Source organism: Bos javanicus, chromosome 8, assembly GCF_032452875.1.
Source record: "Bos javanicus breed banteng chromosome 8, ARS-OSU_banteng_1.0, whole genome shotgun sequence".
NCBI lineage: Eukaryota > Metazoa > Chordata > Mammalia > Artiodactyla > Bovidae > Bos > Bos javanicus.
Window position 1 is genome coordinate 10753833 of NC_083875.1, and position 25085 is coordinate 10778917.

Below are 25085 nucleotides of genomic sequence, written 5' to 3' on the forward strand. Positions count from 1 at the left end.
CTTGTGGCCAACCTCATACACTCCCATTCGACCTTCTCATTCTGCCATTTCTCTTAACATCACTTTCACATCTTCCTTGTCTCTCTTATGGCATTCTGGATAGTTTTATTTTCACCTACTACCAGTTCATTATATTTCTCTTCAAACAGCAGCCTAAATTGCTGTTTCATATTAAATATTTCAGGAATTCTATCAAATGAGTTTCCATTTCAAAATTTATGTTTCTAGATTTTTTTAAAAATCTATTATTTCAAGTAATTTTTTGTAGATTGGTAACCTGTGACTGTATTTCCTATTTCTATAAACATTACATACTTACATATTCTATCATTCAGTAATTGACAATTTCAGTATCTGCAGTTCTATTGATTCTGTGACTCACAGTCATAGTGGCTTATTTTCTCATGTGTTTGGTAGCTTTATATTTTGAGCTCTTTGGTGAATCAATCAGTAGGAATCCTGGAGAAAGTATTGTTCTAGCTGACTGATAGGAGGCACAACTAACCTGCCAACACTTCAGCCTATGGCCCTGGTGATTTAGGCTAGCAAGGGAGTTCTTGGCTCCCTTTCTCAACTTACCAACTGGCCCAAGGTTCACCTTTCACCAATAAATAGCAACCACACTTGTGTGACCTTTCCCATCTCATCCACCTAAGAGCCCCTGCTTGATGAGCCAGCCCTATAGCTCCTTATTGGGCTGGTCCCAATTCATAATAATTTTTGAAGTGGGGGACTCTTTGGAGATCTCTCCTCAATCAGGCTAGATCTATGATATCTCATTTAGTGAGTTCTTTCCAGATTTAACTAGTTCAGACTTTGCTGATGTTCCTACTCAGACATATTGTCAGAAGTCATACTGAGGAAACCTGAGTACATTTAATTATTTTCCTAATGTTCTACTTTAAGACAAACTTCTTAGCTCTTTAACAAACAGTATTAATGAACTCAATGACCTTAACCAGTTACAGTGTGCATAGTCATGTCAAACTCTTTGCCACCCCACGGACTGTAGCCTGTCAGGCTCCTCTGTCCATGGAATTTTTCAGCAAAGAATACTGGAGTGAGTTGCCATTTCCTCCTCCAGGGAATCTTCCCGACCCAGGAAGATTAAACCCATATCTCTTGCATCCCCTGCACTGCAGGTGGATTCTTTACTACTAGTGCCACTTGGGAAGCCAAATTATCTTAACACATTTTATAAAATCACTGATAAAATATATGTGATTCACTAGAGGGGTTACCCCGGTGGCTCAGCAGTAAAGAATCTGCCTGCAGTGAAGAAGATGCAGGAGACCCAGGTTCAATTCCTGGTTTGGGAAGATCCCCAACCCACTCCAGCTTTCTTGCCTGAAGACTCCCATGGACAGAGAAGCCTGGCGGGCTGCAGTCCATGGGGTTGCAAAGAGTCAGACATAACTGAAGTGACTGAGCAGGCAGGCAGGCAGAGGAAATAAAATGGAAGACTTCATATTCAACATGATCAGGTAGGTGGTTAGTAGTCTGTGGAATCAGAAATACAATTCACACCTTAGCTTTATCACTTACTTTAAGAATCTAGATAAGTTGTATTTAATTATAAGACTCAGTTCCTCATTTGTAAAGCAGAATACAATCTTAGTGTGCTACTGTGAGAATCAAAGGAGATAATGTGTATAAATTCACTGAGTACAGAACCTGATGCACAGTACATACTTAGAAACTAGAAGCTTCTATGACCATTACATTATGTTGTTTCTATTTCACTATTCCCATAAACTACTCAAATTTTTCCTTGACTCAAATTTTTCTGGTGTGGTATGATTTCAAAGACAACTGGAAATAAGATTTATTGGCATATCTTTATTACAGTGATGTACTAGAATTTTATTGAGTATTTTTAATACCATTATGTAATAGAGTAAAATGATGATCCTCAAAAGCAGTAATGAGAATGAAACAGTGACAATTTCCATGGGACAGAAAAGTGCCATAGGTCACCAACCACTGTAATAAGAGAATTATCAAAGGTGACAGAGAATAATGCTTGCTGTAGTTCAGAAGCTGGCAAACCACAACCTACGGAGCAAATCTGCCCCAATTATGTCACTGTAAACAAAGTCTTACTGAAACACTTGTAGTTGTTCATGTATTGTCTGTGGCTGCTTTTCTGTGATTGCGGTTTCCATTATGTCCAGCCTCTGACAGATAAGGATAAGAAGCTTATGGAAGCTTCTCTTCCTCAGGAGAGACTGACTGTGGGGGAAACTGTGTCTTGTTCTTGATTGGTAGGGCCATACTCAGTTAATCTTTAATCCAATTTTCTGTCGATGGGTGGGGCTGTGTTCCTGCCCTGTTGTTTCACCTGAGACCAAACCATGGTGGAGGTAATGAAGATAATGGCGACCTCCTTCAAAAGGTCTCGTACATGCATTGGCACACTCAGTGCCCCCCCAATCCTGCAGCAGGCCACTGCCAACCCACACCTCCGCCAGAGACTCCTGGACAATCACAGGCAAGTCTGGGTCAACTCTCTTGTCGGGTCACTGCTCAAAGCTATGGTTTTCCCTGTAGTCATGTATGGGTGTGCAAGTTGGACTATAAAGAAAGCTGAGCGCCAAAGAATTGATGCTTTTGAACTGTGGTGTTGGAGAAGATTCTTGAGAGTCCCTTGGACTGCAAGGAGATCAAACCAGTCAATCCTAAAGGAAATCAATTCTGAATATTCATTGGAAAGACTGATGCTGAAGCTCCAATACTTTGGGCACCTGATGAGAAGAACTGAATCATTGGGAAAGACCCTGATGCTGGGCAAGATTGAAGGCGGGAGGAGAAGGGGACGACAGGATGAGATGGCTGGATGGCACCACTGACGCGACAGACATAAGTTTGAGCAAGCTCTGGGGGTTGGTGATGGACAGGGAAGCCTGGTGTGCTGCAGTCCATGGGGTTGCAAAGAGTCGGACCCAACTGAGCGACTGAACTGACTGACAGCTGCCTTTGCACTACACCAGCAGAGCTGAGTTGTTGCAACAAAAAGCAAATGGCTGGCAAAGCCTAAAATATCTACTATATGACCTTACAGAGAAGTTTGCTGTGCCCCTGCTGTAGACTATGGCAAGAACACTGAATTTTTCCTAAACACATATAAACCATTTGTACACTAAATAGTATACATCGGAAGATAGTGAAGGACAGGGAAGCCTGGCATGCTGCAGTTTATTTGGGGTCACAAAGAGTCGGACACAACTTAACGAATGAACACCACCACCACCACCAGATATATCTGCAGTTAAGACTAAAACGGAACTCACGGCTTAGGCTATTTAGTCTGTTTAGCAGAGGCCAAAATAACTTGTATATTTTAAAGTGTTTATCCAAAAGTGCCCCTTGATAGCATTTTACAGCCTGTACATAACAGTATGAATACTTTAAAAATAAATTTAATATTCTATACTTCTAAAATATAATATTTCAAAATATTTTCCTATAAGAAACTTAGAATATTTGTTCAGTAACTCTCCATCTTTCCCTCTATTACAGGCACTGAACAACTTTGAAGAAAAAGCAGTTTGGTGCTAGGAAGTCACAGGCAGTATACTTACCACTTTAAAGATTAGTAGCAGGAAAAAAGAAAAGATTAGTAGTACGTATTATACATTTATTGAGAATTATTTGCTGTCACTAATGTTGGAAGGGTGAAACATACCCATTTCCTTATGGTCCTTTCATAAACAATGTTGATTCTTTTTGGTATTGTCTGGTAAAGGGGAAACACTCTTATCAGAAAATGAAGCTAAAATCTTAAGTTAGATATCATGTTATCTTCTATTTTTGTATGTTTCTGAATCAAGATTAGATAAACAACAGACGGGCTGCCTTCTGTGGCTGAAAATAGAAATAATGGGTTTTTTGTTTGTTTTCTACACAAATAATTTTTTTTTTAATTCTACAAACGGCTCTAATGTGAACTTGACAGTTTAACTAAGCTGCTTCTATTACGGTAACACATTTCTATTATTGAAACACAGGTTCTAGTATCAAAATTCCTTGGGACTTACATCATTGGATTAGATGGATGAAAGAGAAAAAAATGAAGGGAGAAACCTTAGGAAACAGTTTCTTTTGAAAATCAATGTTTAAAAGACAAAATGATGATTCTAATACAGAATATAAGAACAATTCTTTTTTAAACCTCAGGAATTATGTACTTGCAACCACAGAATAATGAAATTTTTCTTTGTGCAAGGCATTCTAGTAAGAGGCTTAACTTCATTTTCTCATTTAATCTTCACAGCCACCTATGAGGTAGATATTACTATATTTAACATATTATTCCTTATATTTTACATGAGGAAACTGAGACTCAGCGTTACAGACAGGACTTTAAACCTCAAGTTTTTAATAAATATGTTACATGTGAATGGCTTTCTAGAAATATCAACAAACTTTGAAATGTGTAACTCTTTCATAAAATGCTCTGAGCCTCTTAGAAGCCCCTAAATAAATAGAAGGAAATACTTTAAAAGAAAAAAAAAACACAACACTAAGTACCTGGAAAATAACTGTGCTGTTTAAATAATACATAAGATGAAACATATTCTAGGAATAAACTTTACTGATTTTAAACTGTAAAATATACAGAATTCTGAAAACTCAAGCTATATTTCATGACCAACTCTTTTCAGGTATTACTTTTCCAAATTAGTTAATACACATTTTTTAAAAAGTGTTCTTGCAAAAAACAGTTGGTGTAAAGTATTTTAAAAGCCAAGCAGTGAATTCCTGTTTTCAGCAAGGACGTTCATTTTAAATATTTTAAAATACTTTACACAAGCCCACTTTTCTTCAAATCATGGACTTAAATACATGCAATTTAGTTTAAACCCAACTGGGTACTTGGAAACAATGTGATCAACTACCTCATATTCTGATTTTTCAAATGTTTGAGAGTTTCATTAATTTGAGAAATGACTACAAAGCAACCGCACTGATATTCATGTGAACATATATTCAAATATCACGTTCTCCAAGACAAGTGCAGAGGCTACCTCAAGGATAACACCATTGCTTAATACATTTAAAAAACCTCTCATGAGGAATTATCATCAAAACTTAACAAGCATTCTTTTAGGCATGCTCAGTAATAGTAAATCTTATCCAATTATGTATGGATATTACTTCAAATAGGAATTCAATAGCTCTGGTGCTCAATTTACAAGTCTGTATAAAATTCCTCTGAAGTAAAATCCTGAATGAAAACTAATATTAAAATTCTAGTGTTTGAGTTTCATTAATACGAGGTACCCAGAGCAGTCAAATTCATGGACAAATAAAGTAGAACAATGGTTGCCAAAGGCCAGGAGACAGGGAGAAATGGGGAATTGCAGAATTTCAGTTTGGAAAGATGAAATTTCTCTCTCTTTACTTCAAAGATACCATGACAGGATTTTACAGGATGATATACCAACTCTTCCAAAGAGCAGGCAGTCCCTATTCATTGTAAAAAACTGTTTCAAAGAACAGGAGGAAAAGACCTCACTTTATGAAGCTATTACATCCTTGACACCAAAAGGAAAAATACATGGCAAGAAAAGAAAAACTATTAATATCACAGTCTATATCTCTCATGAGTATAGACACAAAAATCTTAAATAAAACATAAGAAATGGAATGTGAGATATGAACTTGGCCTTACTTGCAGCAACAGGATATCTACAAAGAATATATAAGAGAATTTATACACAATTAGAGCTAACAGAAGAGTTCAGCAGGGATGCTCAATATAAGGTCAATATATAAAAATCAGTGGCATTCTTGTACACCAGCAATAACCAACTGAAAAATGTAACAGAGAAAAGATCTCATTCACAAATGAAACAAAAACTGTAGGGTACCTAGGAACAAATTAATGAATACATACATAAAGAAACAAAACGATACTAAAACTCCGTGTCACAAAGACAGCAATTTTCCCTGGATTCATCTAAAACCTGAAACAATTTCAACAAAATACAAACTGTTTCTCCTGAAGAAATTATTCTAAAATTCAAACAGAAGAGTGCCAGGAACAGTTAAAATAATTTTGAAGAAGCATAAGGTAGAGGAAATGTGGGATTGAAACAAGGTTATTCAAACAGAGCAGTAAATAAGAGAACCTAAAAACGGAACTTGTATATTACAGCAATGCATTACCATTCAGATGGGCTATCTGATAAATGGTGCAAGAAGCACCATTCATATGAAAAACTAAAATTGTTACTCATAACATAGATAAAAATGAATTTCAAAAGATTAGAGCTGTGAATTAAAAAATCAAATTTAAAAAATTGCTGGAAAAAAACAGCAGACCATTTTTATGATTTTTAGAGGTAGGGAGGGATTTCTTAAAACACAAGAGGCAAAGAAAACACAAAGGGAAAAGACCAGCTACAGAGCAGGATAAGGTATCTGCAATGCAAGTAACTGACAAAGAATTATAACAAGAATAACAACAAAGGGCAAATAACCTGACAGAGCGGTGGACAGAGGCAACAAACAGGCGAATCACAGAAGAGAAACCCCAAACAGCCAACAAACATGAAAACACCGAGGCATAAGGGACATAAAAACAAAAATCAAGACAGGTTTGAGATATTGTTTCAAAGGTTGACAAAAACCTAAAAGCCTGAGAACACTAAGATGGTGCGAAATGGGGAATTCCAACTCCATACTGCTAGTGTAAATTAAAATAACCACTTGAAATGCCACGACTACACTTTTGGGTATACACCCCATGAACATTCTTGGTCACGTACAAGGAAGATAGGTATTACAATAGTAAAACGCTTGGGAACTCTATGTCCATCAGCAAAATAATGAGTAAATGAATTAAAGTATATTTGTCCATTCAATCTCTCTACTGCAGTTAAAATGAACAAGTTAGTGGTACACATACTGTCATGTATATTCTCAATAACTTAAACATGGCATTTGCTAAAGTTTGGTACTGAAGGGTTTAAAAAAAAAGTTTATGTACGTATGTGTGTGTGTAAATAACAGTAACAGCACCAATAATAAATGAAAAAATGAATAACAGAACTAACATTCGAGCACTTATTATACAGAAGATACACTTCTAATTGCATGTAGATGCCTAAAGACAGTCCTAGGAGACAGATTCTACTGTTTCTATCTAACACGATTACTCTTCTATTTCTATGAGATTCCATTACTCATTCTACATATGAGGAATTGAAGTGGAAAGAGATGAAGTTGATCAAAAGCTATAAAACTAGTAAATAATAAGAGTTAGATATGAAGCCAGGATTCCTGACCCAGACTTTATAGCTTAATAACTATGTTAGTTATTATACCATTTTCTATTCTTTTTAGGATGTTGGAAATCCAACATTATTTCTGTAAGCTGGAAATAAAAAACACTTATAGAACCTATGACTGTAAAGAAATGAACACACACACACATTTTTGTATAGCTCAAACTGGTTCTAAAGATGCTAAAAGATTCTTAGGAATGTCTTGAAAATACTGGCGTCCCAACTACTCTAATTTATTAATTTACATGTTTGAGGGCTGGTATTTTTCAGATCACTATTTCAGAGCCAAACATTATTTCTTTTATAGTCCTAAGATAATATATATTTGGAATCCTAGAAACCTTACATAAAGAAGCATATGATGTAATTCAACCATCTCTTTCTCTCTCATTAGAGGCAAAATTTGATTACTTAGCTTCAGGCCTGAAAACTCAGATTAAGAGTTTTTAATAAGCAATTCTATCAAGAAATGTAATAAAATTTCAATTATTCATTTTTTCTGGTCTCTCAATTATAGGTTGTTTTAAAAGCCAGTAGCTAATATTTATACAATAAGAATGTAATTTTGTGTAGAATTATTTATACTACAAAATAAAAAAGGAAATGGCATTTTCAGTCATCAAGTATTTACGAGAATTGACTATGTGCTAATCACACATTCCTTGTTTCCAGTAAAACTGGAACATTTCTTAAAAATGTCTTTTCTTCTCAATCTACACATTCCCATTCTCAATGCCATCATCTACTAACCTATAGAACGTGCTTTCAAAAAATATGAAAAAGATGTTCTTGCACTTACAGTTCACTGTCTATGAGGGGAAAGAGACAAGTAAACGGAGGTAATCTATAATGCATAAGTACTTTAATAAAGTGAGCAAGTCATTTAACATTTCTAAGCCTCAAATGAGATAGATGTTTAAGAACTCTAAATTATAGAGGGAACTTGAATAAATCATCTCTAAGGTCCTTTCTAGATCTAAAATTCTATGATTATCCGATCTCTTTAAATTAAAAGGTAAATCACAAAATATTCAGTATGCAAAAAAGAAAAACTAGGACCAACTAAAAGAACTGTTTGTACAAATGCATTCTAATTTTTTTCAAAACTGTTAAACTCCCATTCTAAGTATCAGAAAAATTTCCACAGACACTTTTAATCAACATCTTCCCCTCAAACCTGCAGACTTCTAAATAATCAACAAGCAACTATTTTGTGATAACACAAGTAAAGTGCTTATAAGCCCATGGCCTGGACTCACGAAAGTGATCTTTTAAAAGGAAGATGTTAACAGAAATGTGTGTATGACATTCTTACTACAATAAATCTGTTCATTAACTTCACTTCAAAATTTTAATGTTCAGGTTTTTCATGAAGAGTTAAAAAAAAAAACAGCTAAGATTAGCTCTTTACACTGTTAAATATTCTGAAATTTAGAACAAGGTTTCCCTTACCTGATATGGACATGGAATGTGATATTCTCTGCAGCGTTCTTGTATCCACGTTGTTTCCCAGATGCTGCGGTAAGCTTGCTCATAAAAGTAGCATCCAATTACAACCAAGAGTGGTACAAGATACAGAATGCTGAAAACACCAATCCGGATCATAAACTTCACCAGTTTATCCTGGTTCTCCTTTTCTAATGGAATCTCAATTCGCACTCTGTTTAGGGATATAATGCCGGCTAAAAGTAGTGAAACCCCAACTACCACATACAGGCAGAGGGGTGCAAGAACAAAATACCTCAAGGCATCAACATCGTAGAGGCCAACAAAACACACGCCACTTATATTGTCACCTTCAATTTTATTCATCGCTAAAAGGATGATGGTCAGCGTTCCAGGGATGCCCCAGGCACTGGCGTGGAACAGCAAGGCTTTCTTCTCAATAGCTTCACTACCCCACTTTGGCACAGCTGCCAAGAACCACGTGATGGTAAGAATCACCCACCAAACGCTGCCAGCCATAGTAAAAAAGTAGAGTACCATAAAAAGCATGGTACAGGCTTTGTTATGAGATCCTTGGGTCACTGTGGAAGCCTTATACTGTGCAGGGCTGGATGCGTTACAGGCAACTCGGTCCTCAAGCAAAAACCCAATAAAGAAAATTAATGACACCATCATGTAGCAGACGGCATAAAATATAATGGGTCTTTCAGGATAACGGAACCTTGTCACATCAATCAAAAAAGTTAAAAAAGTAAACAACGTGGCAGAGAGGCAAATGATTGAAATCAATCCTATGAAATACCGAGCAAATGAAAGCTCTTCTCTCCTAAAGTACATATTTGGACAAGGAGGTGAACAATCACGCACGTGCAAAAAGGAATAGCCAAGATCAGGATCAATTTTCAACTCTCGGGGACACCAAAAGCCGTAGTCCCTCTGCACTGCCACTGAGGCTCCTTCAGTAGGATCGCCAGCTAAATTCAGGTCCACCAGCCGAGGATAAGGCTCGTCACAATCTGGGAACCTAAAATACAAGACAAGAATCATTTACTTATTGGGAACCTAATGATTTGGATTCCCACATTTAGCAGTTGTGGCTTATTTATGCTTATGTCCTTGGAGAACATTACAATATGTCGAAGAAATAATGCAAATATCTTGCTTGTGGGTCACATACTGAGATATTCCACAGTTGGCAGAAAACCGAAAAATGTATACTTAATTTTGTTTTGGCTTCAAAAATATTACTCTTTATTAAAACAGGCATAGCCAATAATAAATAGTGTAATTAATACTATTTATTTAGGACACACAGTTTACAGTAAGATTTCAAACTATAAATAAGTATATATATAAAATAAACATACATAAATAAAAAGCACCAGAGGAATAGTAGCTAAGTTATTTTTTTTAATGTTTAATTACAAGATAGTCCTCAATTTACCCTAGACTCAAATAGAACTTTCTTAAAAATAAGAGGTAAAAATCTTCCCTAGGAGAACAAGATGGCGGAGGAGTCGGTGGACATGGAGCACATCTCTCTCCAAGGATACATCAGGAATATATCTTTAGACACAGAAGTTCATGCAGAACACCAGCTAACAGTGGGCAAGAGTACCTGACCAGTGGAAAAGAATATATAGAACCACGCAAAACTCGGTAGGATGAAGGAACTACAGGGAAAAACAGGAGTGTTAGTAGGACTGGACCTGCCCTCGGCTGGTGGGGGGACTGAAGCAGGGGTCTGATCCCCACATGGGGACAACTGTCTGAGTCAGAGGAGAAACATCTAAGGCCGAGAGTGAAACAGCTGATCTGTGGCAGCCTAAATGGAATGAGAATCAGACAGTCCTTGCAGCAGCCACACATACCCCGGACAGGAACACTGGTCCCCTGGAAGGCGCAGCAGCCGGGAGCTGGAGTTTAGGGACTGTGGAGCAACCCCAGGGCGAAAGCTGCTGTTGACTGAGGAGAGATGGATTGAGGGGATGTGAGGGAGAAGAGACAGACTGAGGGGATATAAGGGAGGAGATCGTGGTGGGAAATGCCTGTGGGGGAAAGGTAGGCAGCCATGGAAGCAAGGCGATACTGCTGAGTCACGGGGATGGAGCCATCACCATAGCCTCTCTCTCCCCACACGCCAGCATCAGCAGCTGAACAATAGAGAGGCTGGCCCATCAAACGCCTGACACACTGAACTACAGAGTGGGACCCCACCCCGGGTGCCACTTTAAGTGCCAGAGGCGCCAACCTACAGACTAGGATCCCAGCCAGGAGGGCCCCTCTGTGTGCTTGACACACCGAACAACAGAAGAAGGACCCCAGGCAAGGTGGCCCTCTAAGTGCCTGAACAGGCGGAGCTACAGAGAGAGAATGGCCAAAGAGGCCTTTTGATCGCCAGCTACAAGAGGCTCAAAAAAAGACTCTGATAGGGACATAACTCCTGCAGCGGAGGCAGTCCATGTCCTTGCCCACTTGGCGCCATCAGGGTCCCTGCAAGCTAAGCAGCTGCGCCACCTTCACGCTCAACTCTCACTGGGGCAGAGCTGCCACAGGCAAAAAAAGTCTTGCGTCTATGCCCACAGGGTCACTTCAGTCATGTCCAACTCTTTGCTGCCCTGTAGACTGTGGCCTACCAGGCTTCTCTGTCAGGGAGTGGGGCTCCCCAGGCAAGAACACTGGAGCGTACTGGCCAATACTGGTTGCCATGCCCTTCTAGAGCACTGTATTTCCTGCTGCCCTAGCCACCAACTCCCCTGAGTACCTGGTGCTGCCAGAACCCCTGTGACCCAAGCAGCTGAACCACCTCCACACCTGGCCCTCATAGGGGCAAACTCAAGCCCTCCAGGGCAGCCACAGGAGCAAACCCCAGTGGAGGACCCACACATATAGGTGGAAATAAAACCACAGTTGAAACCCAGGGGCAGTGTAGCTAAGGAAGAAGACCTAAAACCTTACCACCAGCTGTACAAGCTGCAGATTAAATCCACACGATCAACTAGGCAGACTCTGTGTCTATGGAATATATAAAAGGTCACTGAGAGCTCCCACAAAAGAACACTCACTAGTTCTGATAGCTGTGGACACTGGAAGCAAGAACACACAGGAGTAGGACCAGATTAGAATCTGAGCTGCCCCCACAGCAGGTTCAGAGATCAGCACAGTGTTGGAGGGCATCCGAGGGAGGTAAAGTGGACTATGACTCCCAGCGAGGGAAAGGACGCGGACAGCAATGACTCCAGAAAAACATTTATTATTATTATTTTTTGACTTGTTCTGTAGATTCTTTTGGATTTTTTTTTCCTTCCCCCACCCTTTTTTCCCCTCTGCTGTAGCTGTCGATTTTACTGGCACTATGAAATCCAAATAAGCTTCTGAGCTTTATTTTTTCCTTAGTTACATTTTTTATTGTTGTTATAAACCTCTGCCTCTGCATTGGGCTTTTGCAGTTCTGTAGAGTTTTCCTCTTTTTTTAATTTTAATTTCTTAAACCTATTTTTATTTTGCTACATTTATTCCTTTGTTTGCTTTTCCTACGGTTCTTTTTCCCTTGCAGTTAATCTTTAACATATATAAATCTTCTTTACCTACCTTTATCTAACTTTGCATATCTATTCTTTCTTTTGTTTCTTTCTCTCCTTTCCTCTCAACATATTTGTTAGTTTTATTTTCAATGCTTTATTCCCAAGTTGGCACCTTGCTTTAGTTTTGTTTTCCAGTTTGTGCTTTGGCTAGTTTTGTTCTGGTAGATATAATTTTTGGTTTCTTTTGTTCACTGGATCAATCTATTGTACTTTATTTTTGTTGGACTTTTTTGATTTTGCCTATGGGTGTATATGTATATGTGTATACTCAGCCACACTTTTTAATGTTATAAACCTCTGCCTCTACATTGGGCTTTTGCAGTTCTGTGTAGTTTTCCTTTTTTCTTTCTTCTTCCATTTTTTTTTCTTTTTCTTTTCTCCTTTTTATAATTTTAATTTTTTTAAACCTACTGTATTTTTGTACATTTATCCCTTTCTTTGCCTTCCCTGTTTTTTTTCCCCTTGCAGTTAATCTTTAAAGTATATAAATCTTCATTTATCTCTATTTAAATTTGCATATCCATTATTTCCTTTCTTTCCTTCCTTTCCTCTCAACATATTTACTAGTTTTGTTTTCATCGCTTTATTCCCCACTTGGCACCTTGCTTTAGTTTTGTTTTCCAGTTTGAGCTTTAGTTAGTTTTCTTCTTAACTGGTAAATGTAATTTTTGATTTCCTTTGTTTGCCAGATCAATCTACTGTATTTTTGTTGGACTGTTTTGACTTTGCTCATGGGTATATATGTATATATGTATATTCCATTATTTTAATTATTATTTGCGTGATTTTGTAACTGCCATTTGTCTGGGGTTCATCTTTTGTTTCTCATTTTTGGATATTTGTTTTAATCTCTCTTAATGCCATAACAAACCACTTGTGGAATCTTCGTTTCTGACCAGAGATCAAACCCTGAACCTTTGGAGTGGGAGCACTGACTCCAAGACCCTAGACTACCAGAGAACTAACCGTAGGGAGTATCAAATAGTGAGAACTCATACAAATGAAACCACTGGAACACAAGACCCAGCGTCACCCAACCACCAGTAGCACCCTGTGCAGGACGCCTCATCTAAACAACAAACAAAACAAAAATAAAAACTCAATCATCAGCAGATAGGATTACCACCTCACTCAGCTTTATCCATCACAGGAGAAACAAACAAAAACTCAGCACAAATCACACTCTAAAGGAAGCTTACACAAACCACTGGACCAGCCTTCAGTTCAGTTCAGTCGCTCAGTTGTGTCCGACTCTGTGAGACCCCATGAATCGCAGCACGCCAAGCCTCCCTGTCCATCCCCACCCCTCAGAGTTCACTCAAACTCAAGTCCATCAAGTCAGTGATGCCATCCAGTCATCTCATCCTCTGTCGTCCCCTTCTCCTCCTGCCCCCAATCCCTCCCAGTATCAGGGTCTTTTCCAATGAGTCAACTCTTCACATGAGGTGGCCAAAGTATTGGAGTTTCAGCTTTAGCATCAGTCCTTTGGAGGGCAGAAACCAAAAGAAACAATTCAACCTTCTTCAAGGAAAGAATTCCAACTTTGCTTGAAGCCTGGGAAAGAGATTTCAAACACAAGTTAAAAAAAATTATAAAAAGGCAGAGAAATACTACATAAATGAAGAAGCAAACCAGAAACACAGAATTCCAAATAAATGAAGAGGAAATAGACAAACTACCTGAAAAACAATTCAGAATAATGATAATACAGATGATCAAAAATCTTGAAAACAAAATGGAGAAAATGCAAGAATCAATTAACAGAGATCTAGAAGAATTAAAAGAATGAAAAAAAACTGAGGATAGTCTCAGAGACCTCTGGGACAACAGCAAATGCACCAACATTCAAATTATAGGGGCCCCAAAAGAATAAGAGAAAAAGAAAGGGTATGAGAAAATTTTTGAAGAGATTATAGTTGAAAACTTCCCCAACATGGAAAAGGAAATAGTCAATCAAGTCCAAGAGGCTCAAAGAGTCCCATACAGGATAAACCCAAGGAAACATGCCAAGACACACACTAATCAAAGTAACAAAGACTAAACACAAAGAAAGAATATTAAAAGCAGCAAGGGAGAAGCAACGAGTAACACACAAGGGAAACCCCATACACTTAACAGCTGATCTTTCAGCAAAAACTCTGCAGGCCAGAAGGGAATGGCAGGATATATGTAAAGTACTGAAAGGGAAAAATCTACAACCAAGATTACTGTACCTGGCAAAGATCTCATTCAAAATTGATGGAGAAATAAAAAGCTTTTCAGACAAGCAAAAGTTAAGAGAATTCAGTACCACCAAACCAGCTTTACAACAAATGTTGAAGGGACTTATACAGTCAAGAAATACAACAGAAGAAAAAAGATCTAAAAAATCAACCCCAAACAATTAAGAAAATGGCAATAGAAAAATATATATCAATAATTACTTTAAATGTAAATGGATTAAATTCTCCAACCAAAAGACACAGACTAGCTGAATGGATACAAAAGCAAGACCCATATATATGCTGTCTACAAGACACCCACTTCAGACCTAAATACACATATAGACTGAAAGTGAGAGGATGGAAAAATATATTGCATGAAAATGGGAAGCAAAAGAAAGCTGGAGTAGCAATCCTCATATCAAAGTAGATCTTAAAATAAAATTACAAGAGATAAGGAAGGACACTACATAATGATCAAGGGATCAGTCCAAGAGGAAGATATAACAATTATAAATATCTATGCACCCAAAATAGGAGCACCTCAATACATAAGACAAACACTAACAGACATAAAAGGAGAAACTGACAGTAACACAAGCATAGTAGGAGACTTTAACTCCGCACTCACACCAATGGACAGATCATCAAAGCAGAAAATTAATAAGGAAACACAAGTCTTAAATGAAACATTAGATGAGATGGACCTCATTGATATCTTCAGGACATTCCATCCAAATGCAGAAGAATACACCTTCTTCTCAAGTGCACATGGAACATTCTCCAGGCTAGACCACATCTTAGGTCACAAATCAAACCTCAGTAAATTTAAGAAAATTGAAATCGTATCAAGTATCTTCTCCGACCACAATGCTATGAGACTAGGTATCAATTACAAGAAAAAAAATGTAAGAAACACAAACACATGGAGATTAAACAACATGTTTCTATATAACCAACAGGTTACTGAAGAAGTTAAAAGGGAAATTAAAAAATTCCTAGAAACAAATGACAATGAAAACACAACAACTCAAAACCTATGGGATGCAGCAAAAGCAGCTCTAAGAGGGAAGTTTATGACAATACAACCTTACCTCAAGAAACAAGAAAAACATCGAATAGACAACCTAACTTTACACCTTAAACATAACTGAAGAAAAAAGAACAAAAACCCCCAAAATTAGTAGAAGGAAAGAAATAATAAAGATCTGAGCAGAAATAAATGAAAAAGAAATGAAAGAAACAATAGTAAAGATTAATAAAACTAAAAGCTGGTTCTTTGAGAAGATAAAATTGACAAACCTTTAGCCAGTCATCAAGAAAGAGAGAAGAATCAAATCAACAAAATTAGAAATGAAAAGGAGACGTTAAAACAGACAATGCAGAAATACAAATAGTTATGAGACTATTATGAACAATTATATGGTAATAAAATGGATAACCTGGAAGAAATTGACAGATTCTTAGAAAAGTTCAATCTTCCAAGACTGAACCAGGAAGAAATAGAAGTTAAGAACAACCCAATTGCAAGCACTTAAATTGAAGTTGTGATCAAAAATCTCCCAAAAAACAAAAGCCCAGGACCATATGTTTTCAAAGGAGAATTCTATCAATCATTTCAGTTCAGTTCAGCTCAGTCACTCAGTCGTGTCCAACTCTTTGTGACTCCATGAATAGCAGCATGCCAGGTCTCCCTGTCCATCACCAACTCCTGGAGTTTACCCAAACTCATGTCCATCGAGTCAGTGATGCCATCCAGCCTCAGTCATCCCGTTCTCCTCCTGCCCCTAATCCCTCGCACCATCAGTGTCTTTTCCAATGAGTCAACTCTTCGCATGAGGTGGCAAAAGTATTGGAGTTTCTCCTTCAGCATCAGTCCTTCCAATGAACACCCAGGACTGATCTCCTTTAGGATGGACTGGTTGGATCTCCTTGCAGTCCAAGGGACTCTCAAGAGTCTTCTCCAACACCACAGTTCAAAAGCATCAATTCTTCGGTGCTCAACTTTCTTCACAGGCCAACTCTCACATCCATACATGACCACTGGAAAAACCATAGCCTTGACTAGACAGACCTTTGTTGGCAAAGTAATGTCTCTGCTTTTCAATATGCTATCTAGGTTGGTTATAACTTTCCTTCCAAGGAGTGTCTTTTACTTTCCTGGCTGCAATCATCCTCTGCAGTGATTCTGGAGTCCAAAAAAATAAAGTCTGTCACTGTTTCCCCATCTATTTTCCATGAAGTGATGGGACCAGATGCCATGATCTTAGTTTTCTGAATGTTGAGCTTTAAGCCAACTTTTTCACTCTCCTCTTTCACTTTCATCAAGAGGCTTTTTAGTTCCTCTTCACTTTCTGCCATAAGGGTGGTGTCATCTGCATATCTGAAGTTATTGATATTTCTCCCGGCAATCTTGATTCCAGCTTGTGCTTCTTCCAGCCCAGCGTTTCTCATGATGAACATCTAATGCCTATGCTTCTAAAATTCTTTCAATAAATTGCAGAGGAAGGAACACTTTCAAACTCATTCTACAAGGCCACCATCAACCTGATACCAAAATCAGACAAAGACAACACAAAAAAAGAAAACTACAGTCCAATCTCACTGATGAACATAGATGCAAAAATCCTCAACAAAATTTTAACTAACAGAATTCAGCAACACATCAAAAAGCTCATACACTATGATCAAGCTAGGTTTATACCAGGAATGGAAGGACTCTTCAATATATGCAAATCAATCAATGTGATACACCATATTAACAAATTGAAAAAAAGATCATATCATCTCAATGGATGCAGAAAAAGCCTTTGACAAAATTTAGCACCCATTTATGATTAAAACTCTTCAAAAAATGGGCACAGAAGGAACCTTCCTCAACATAGCAAAGGGCATATATGATAAGCCTACAGCTAACATTATTCTCAATGGTGAAAATCTGAAAGCATTCCCCCTAAGATCAGGAACAAGATAAGGGTGTCCACTTTCACCACTATTATTCAACATAGTTCTAGAAGTCCTAGCTACAGCAATCAGAGAAGAAAACGAAATAAAAGGAATTCAGATCAGAAAAGAAGAAGTAAAGCTCACACTGTTTGCAGATGACATGATACTGTACATAGAAAACCCTAAAGACAGTATCAGAAAATGACTAGAGCTAATCAGTGAATTTAGCAAAGTTGCAGGATATAAAATCAAAACACAGAAATCACTTGCATTTCTATATACTAACAATGAAAAATCATAAAGAGAAATTAAGGAATCAATCCCATTCACCAATGCAACAAAAAAATTAAATATCTAGGAATAAATTTACCTAAGGAGACAAAAGAACTGTACACAGAAAAGTATAAGACACTGATGAAAAAAATCAAAGATGACACACAGAGATATTCCATGTTTCTGGGTAGGAAGAATCAAAATTGTGAAAATGACTGTACTACCAAATGCAATCTACAGATTCAACACGATCCCTATCAAATTACCAATGGCATTTTTCACAGAACTAGAACAAAAAATTTCACAATTCATATGAAAACACAAAAGATCCCCAATAGCCAAAGCAGTCTTGAGAAAGAATGGAGTTGGAGGAATCAACCTTCCTGACTTCAGATTATAATACAAAGCTACAGTCATCAAGATAGTATGGTGCTGGCACAAAAACAGAAATATAGACCGATGGAACAAGATAGAAAGCCCAGAAATAAACCCATGCACCTATGGGTACCTTATTTTTGACAAAAGAGGCAAGAATTTACAGTGGGGAAAAGACAGGCTCTTCAATAAATGGTGCTGGGAAAACTGGATAGCTACATGTAAAAGAATGAAATTAGAACACTTTCTAACACCATACACACAGATAAACTCCAAAAGGATTAAAGACCTAAATGTAAGACCAGAAACTATAAAATTCTTAGAGGAAAACATAGGCAGAACACTCGATGACATAAATCAAAGCAAGATCCTCTATGACCCACCTCCTAGAGTAATGGAAATAAAAACAAAAGTAAACAAGTCGGACCTGATGAAACGTGAAAGCTTTTGCACAGCAAAGGAAACAATAAGCAAGGTTATAAGACAGGCTTTAGAATGGCAGAAAATAATAGCAAATGAAACAGCTGACAAAGGATTAATTTCCAAAATATACAAGCAGGTCATACAACTCAATGCCAGAAAAACAAACAACCCAACCAAAAAGTGGGAAAAAGACCTAAACAGACATTTCTCCAAAGACATACAGATGGCAAACACCTGAAAAGATGCTCAACATTGCTCATTATTAGAGAAATGCAAATCCAAACTACAATGAGATATCACCTCACACCGGTCAGAATGGCCATCATCAAAAAATCTACAAACAACAAATGCTGGAGAGGGTGTGGAGGAAAGGGAACACTCTTGCACCGTTAGTGGGAATGTAAATTGATACAGCCACTACAGAAGATGGTATGGAGATTCCTTAAGAAACTAGGAATAAAACCACCATATGACCCAGCAGTCCCACTCCTAGGCATATACCCTGAGGAAGCCAAAGTTGAAAAAGACCCATGTATCCCATTGTTCTTTGAGGCACTATTTACAATAGCTAGAACACAGAAGCAACCTAGATGTCCATCGACAGATGACTAGATAAAGAAGATGTGGTACGTATACACAATGGAATATTACTCAGCCATCAAAAGAAAGGCATCTGAGTCAGCTCTGATGAGGTGGATGAACCTTGAACCTATTATACAGAGTGAAGTGAGTCAGAAAGAGAAAGATAAATACTGTATTCTAATGCATATATGTGGAATCTAGAAAAATAGTACTGAAGAATTTATTTATAGGGCAACAATGGAGAAACAGACATAAACTTATGGACATGGGGCAAGGGTAGGAGAGGATGAGACATTCTTCACCACCTCAAATTCTATTATGCCTGTGTTAGGGCCCAAGAAATCTGCATTTTGACAATTTTCCAGACTTGAGAAAGTATCACAGGCACAGTACAGAAAAAACAGGGATGTGCTGCAGACATTCTCACATGATCAGAAGTACTGTTCTTATGAACTTCCTGGATTTTCAGTTTTCTTGGCAGCATCAGTTTCTAAGTCTTCAGACTCCCATCAACGAAATATTCAGTAGTTACATAGATCAAATAGTTTCCAAGAAACTGTCACTGATATTAAGTTTGCCAAATACCTGTATAAGCTTATACTGAAGCTGATTAATCTCAATAAACTATCACTGATATTAAGTTTGCCAAATACATGTATAACCTTATATTGAAGCTGATTAATACAAACCATTTTCTTTACAAGGCTTGGATTATAAAACCAAATGACAGAAACTTATTGCACAGAGGCATTTATTAGAACTCTGCAGTAAGCCAGGGCTTTAAAAGAAAAACACCTAAAAAACACTCTATCCTTGAGTCCAAAAGAAGGCACAAACTTGTAAACACAATACAAGATACAGCAGCATGACTTTATGAACCAATCAAAATTATGAAAGACTTCATGTCAATCCCTCAACACAGGATTTTTGAATCAGTATTTGCCAGTACTGGCAGTATGGCAATCAGTAGTCTAACAAAAAATGCAAGCAAAGGCACAGAGGTTTCGCACAGGGTGTGTTTAGTATTGCTGGGGCATGAGGAGTGCATGAACTGTAAGCACAAGAGGTAAGCATTTTCAGAAATATGTGTGTGCATAAACACTGATATAAACATATGAATGGACATATTTGTACATCCAACTTCCAATTCACCATATACATACTCCTTACTTTTTAATCCTTCCAAAACCAAACTCTTGATTTCCACTCCTTAGTTTCTCCATTTTCATAAATGGTAATCCCATTCTAGTTGCTCAGGACGAAACCCTTGGGGTCCTCCTTGAAACTGCTTCTGTCATATCCACTTCACAACCTACCAGCACTTCCTGTCATTCGACTTCACAACGTATCTAGAATCTGACAACTTTCCATGTCCTCCACAGCATCCACCCAGTTTGAGCTATTAGTACCTCATCCTTGGATTTCTGGAGTGGCTTCTAGTTCATCTCCATTTGTACATAAGAACCAGAGTAATCCTTTAAAGACATGCCACCCCTGTGCTCTTGATCATGTCTCTTCTGCTCAAAATCTTCTAACTCACTCAGAATCAAATCCAAATTCCATAAAGGAGCTCTAAAGACATCCCCCCACCCCAGTGCTTTCTGATCGTATTTCCTTCCCTTCTCCCTTACTCACATGGCTGTGGTAAGGGTGGTGTCCCTGCTGTTCTGTGAATATAACCAGCACGCTTCCACTTCAGAGCCTCTGCACTTGTTGCTCTGCTTCTTCTGCCTGGACTGATCTTCCCTAGATATCTGTATCATTTGTTCTCTCATTTCATTCACATCCCTTTTCCACTGTCTCCTTATTAAAAAGGACTTCCCTAATGTCTCCATACTGTATCACTATCACCTAGCTCTATTCTTTCTTATTGGCATTCACTGCTATCTGACATTATCTATTTATTTATATCCTACCAGGAAAACCATCACTAGAACTGCAGCTCCATAAGAACAGACCACATTTTGTTCACTACTCATCTTTACTATCTGGAATAGTGTCTAGCACATGGAAGACATTCAATTAATATTTGGTGAATGGATGACTGTTGACTAAATTATTTGCTGAATTGATGACTGTTGACTAAATATATTCATATAGCCCTTACCCAAGTTAACAGCTTCCCTGGTGGCTCAACTGGTTAAGAACCTGCCTGCTAATGCAGGAGACGCAAGAGACGTGGGTTTGATCCTGGGGTCGGAAAGATCCACTGGAGAAGGAAATGGTAACCCACTCCAATATTCTTGCCTGGAAAATTCCATGGACAGAGGAGCCTGGTGGGCTATATATATAGTTCATGGGGTCTCAATGAGTTGTACATGACTAAGTGCTCACCACACATACAAGTTAATTAGAAAGATGACTAGAAGGAGTATGGAAGACATTTGAGCTGTACAATATTGAGAGCAGAGACATCTGATGAACCATAACTAAAACCAGATAAGGCAGTGAGAATGAGACAGCTATGAAATTAGTTAAATAAAAGCAACAGAATCTACAACTGACTGCATGTGGGAGCTTAGGTCGATGAAGGAGGAATATGCCTTCCAGGAATTTAAAAAAAAATGAGCAAGGAGTAAAACCAATTTTAGATATGTTGAAGTTGAGGTACTTGAGACAAATTCAGGTTAGGATATCCAATGGCTGCTTGTTACCCAGATTTGGAACTTATCAGAAAGATGCCAAGGCTATAGATTTGGATTTAGGAGTCATCAGCATGTGAGTAACAGTTAAAATCAGTGAGATGAAACTATCCACGGGAAGCATGTAGAATCAAAAAGAACAGAAACAGATTGCTAAGAAGCACCATGAAGAACATACAAGAAAGGAAACTGAGAACAACTGGTCTGAGATGTAGCAGACCACAACAGTTTGCACAAAATGCCAAAGTGATTTTCAGGAAAGGAGGACAGACTGAGGTTGAGGGGAGTAAGGGTCAAATATGGAATAAAGGTGAAATGAAACATAGGTTTGAAGTGAGTGACATGGATTTGGCATAAGTGCTGAGGAGAATGAACAGAATCTTTCCTGTTGACCACATTGGAAATTGACTAAAGACAAAGAGCAAATAGAGCGGCTATGGTTTAAAATGTCTATCAATAGGAGAATGGATATGCAAAATATGGTAATCTATACAATAGAAAACAAGAAAAAGGAAAGAACTATTAATGAACACAAAAACATTGAGTCTTGAAAACAGAGCAAGAAACAGCAATCTTAACTCAAGCAAAATAAGAGTTATACAATGTATGACTTTATTTGTATGAAGTTCTAGAATATACAAAGTAATTATCTAGGAAAGATGCTAAACAGTAGTTGCTTCCAGAGGATGGTAGAGACATGGACTGACTAGCAAGGAACATGAGAGCACGAGGTAATGGTAATGATCCTGTTCTATATCCTTCTAAGGATCTGGCTTTCTAAGCTGCAGGTTTTTGTTAAAACTCAGGTGCTATCTTTAGATATGTGCATTTCCTTGTAAAGTTTTAAATAGAAAAAACACACAAAACTATAGACAAATGTTTGGTGAAGGACCTGATAAAATATTTGTGAGGACAATAACTGCTGTCTCTAATTTATTTTGAAATACACTCAAAGAATAATGTAGATTAGTGGATCAGCAGAGGGATGGACAGATATGATAAAGCAAATATAATAAAACAATGATAGAATCTGGACTGCAGTGAAAAAAAAAAGGAGTTGCTATGGTTTAAATAATTAAATATGCAGCATAATTAATTTGTAAGAAATCAGTTGAATTGCTCCAGCTAGAAATCTGAACAAGTACAGTAGAAGGAATAAGTTGAAATTGTTAGCAAAAGTACTATTTTATATAATGGACAACAAAGCTTAACCTAAGTAAGAAAAGAAATGAGATCAGGAAGGGACTTATTAGGAAAGGTGGGGGAAAACCCCAAAACTTTGGGGTATCCAAGAAACTGAAGAACAAATACAATATGAACAAGGATATGAGAGATGTAGAAGAATGAAAGGTTATAATGAAAGATCAGTTTGTCAGAATTTAAGTAAGAATTCAGAGTTAGGCAATTTCAGGCAAAATAGTAAGGACATAAAACAGATTTAATACTATCAAAACAGAGATCATAATGACATTTCTATAAATGTACATAATCTGTTAAAAAAAAAGACCACTAAACAATAGGAGCTAGACACAAAACATAAAATAGGATTCCTACTGAGGTAATTCCTAACTGTTGTTATAAATACCAAGAAATTTAGATTTCTAAAAGAAGAACTATAAATATTGTAAGGTTTTGGGGAGACAGTGGATGAATGGTTTGATGGGGCTAGATAAGAGAGTATATCAAATAGGTGGAAAACAGCGTGGACAAATAAGAGAAAGCAAATTGTCAGTGAACTGACTATAAGTAACTAATACATGTTTTAAGTTTTTCCATCTATCAAATGACAGTAACAACATGGGCTTTTTACCTATCTCCAAGGGGTATTGATAAATAAAATTAATTTTAAACATGAAGGAGAAAAAAAGGGTTCTGTGCAGCACTGCCCATAATAGCAAACCCTTGGAAATAAGTTAAATGACTATCAGTAGAAGATGGCTCGGAGAAGGTGATGGCACCCCACTCCAGTACTCTTGCCTGGAAAATCCCATGGATGGAGGAGCCTGGTGGGCTGCAGTCCGTGGGGTCGCAGAGAGTCAGACACGACTGAGCGACTTCACTTTCACTTTTCACTTTCCTGCACTGGAGAAGGAAATGGCAACCCACTCCAGTGTTCTTGCCTGGAGAATCCCAGGGACGGGGAGCCTGGTGGACTGCCGTCTACAGGGTCGCACAGAGTCAGACACGACTGACGCGCCTTAGCAGAAGATGGCTAAATAACTATAGATCATGTTAACACAATTGGCCATTACACAGCAATTAAGAGGAATGAACCAGACTAACAAAGATAAACACAGATACAAACACAGATACATAAACAACATTATATATTTATATACATATATGAAATGTAAAAAAGTATATAATGTTGCTTATGGATGTAATGTATGGTATATGTAATGTAATATGTAATGTACAGTAAGAATATAAAAACAAACAAGAAGAATTAACAACAAATTCAACATAATGATTATCTCATCTCTGGGGAGAAAAGAAGGAAATGAAATCAAGATGGATACTAACGAAGGAATTTTCAACTCTACCTGTACTGTTTTATTTCTTTAAAAAAGAAATCTGGGGCACTCCCTGGTGGTCCAACGGTTAGGACTCAGTATTTTCACTGTCAGGGCCCCAGGTTCCATCCTTAGTTGGGGGAACTAGGATCCTGCAAGCCATATGGAACTTGGGTGTGGCCAAGAAAAAAAACCTGAAGCAAACACTGCAAAATACTATTGGACAAAGCTAGATAGTAAAAGTTCTATAGGTATTCATCTATGCTTTATCCTTGAAATATGTAAGAACACAAAAAGATACAACATTATAGTATAAAAAGTTCAGTATTACTACCATACATGTTATCACTAACAATTACGTTCTCTTACACAAATATATAAGACTGTCAGGTAAATATCCTCAAACCTTTAGGAAATGCTTACAATCTATATATTGGAAGTGATTTGAAAAGTATCTGACATTTTCTGGGTCTGAGTATGTTAATACATGACAGTAAAACAGAACCAAGGGACTTTCCTGGCAGTCCAGTGGTTAGGACTCCGTGCTTCCAATGCAGACGGCATGGGTTCTATCTCTGATCAGGGAACTAAGATCCCACATGTTGCATGGTCAAAACAACAAAATTGAAAAAAAAACAAAGAAAGAAAAACAGAAATGACAGAACTACTATAGTCATTAACACCGAAATTATAAAGATATTCAAGTCCCATTAAATCACATTAAAGATATTTAATAATGAGGCAACAAATGATTATGTTCTCTATATCTTCTAATCTTTTATAAATGGCATTACTTTTATAATCAGAA

The 25085-nt window shown here is 37.5% G+C and overlaps 1 protein-coding gene across 3 annotated transcripts in view; it reads right to left on the reverse strand.

Moving 5' to 3' along the window:
• FZD3 (frizzled class receptor 3) overlaps positions 1-25085 on the reverse strand; it is a 98039-nt gene that overhangs the window by 39997 nt on the left and 32957 nt on the right. Inside the window, exons 4-5 of one of the 3 annotated variants that reach the window (XM_061425042.1) lie at positions 8745-9762; positions 3686-3736 (exon numbers count right to left, since the gene is read on the reverse strand). In XM_061425042.1, the coding sequence (XP_061281026.1) occupies positions 3686-3736; positions 8745-9762 (1069 nt within the window). Of the gene's footprint in view, positions 1-3685; positions 3737-3767; positions 3865-8744; positions 9763-25085 lie in introns of those variants that run through there. The other 2 variants (XM_061425044.1, XM_061425043.1) reach the window with 2 other exon arrangements.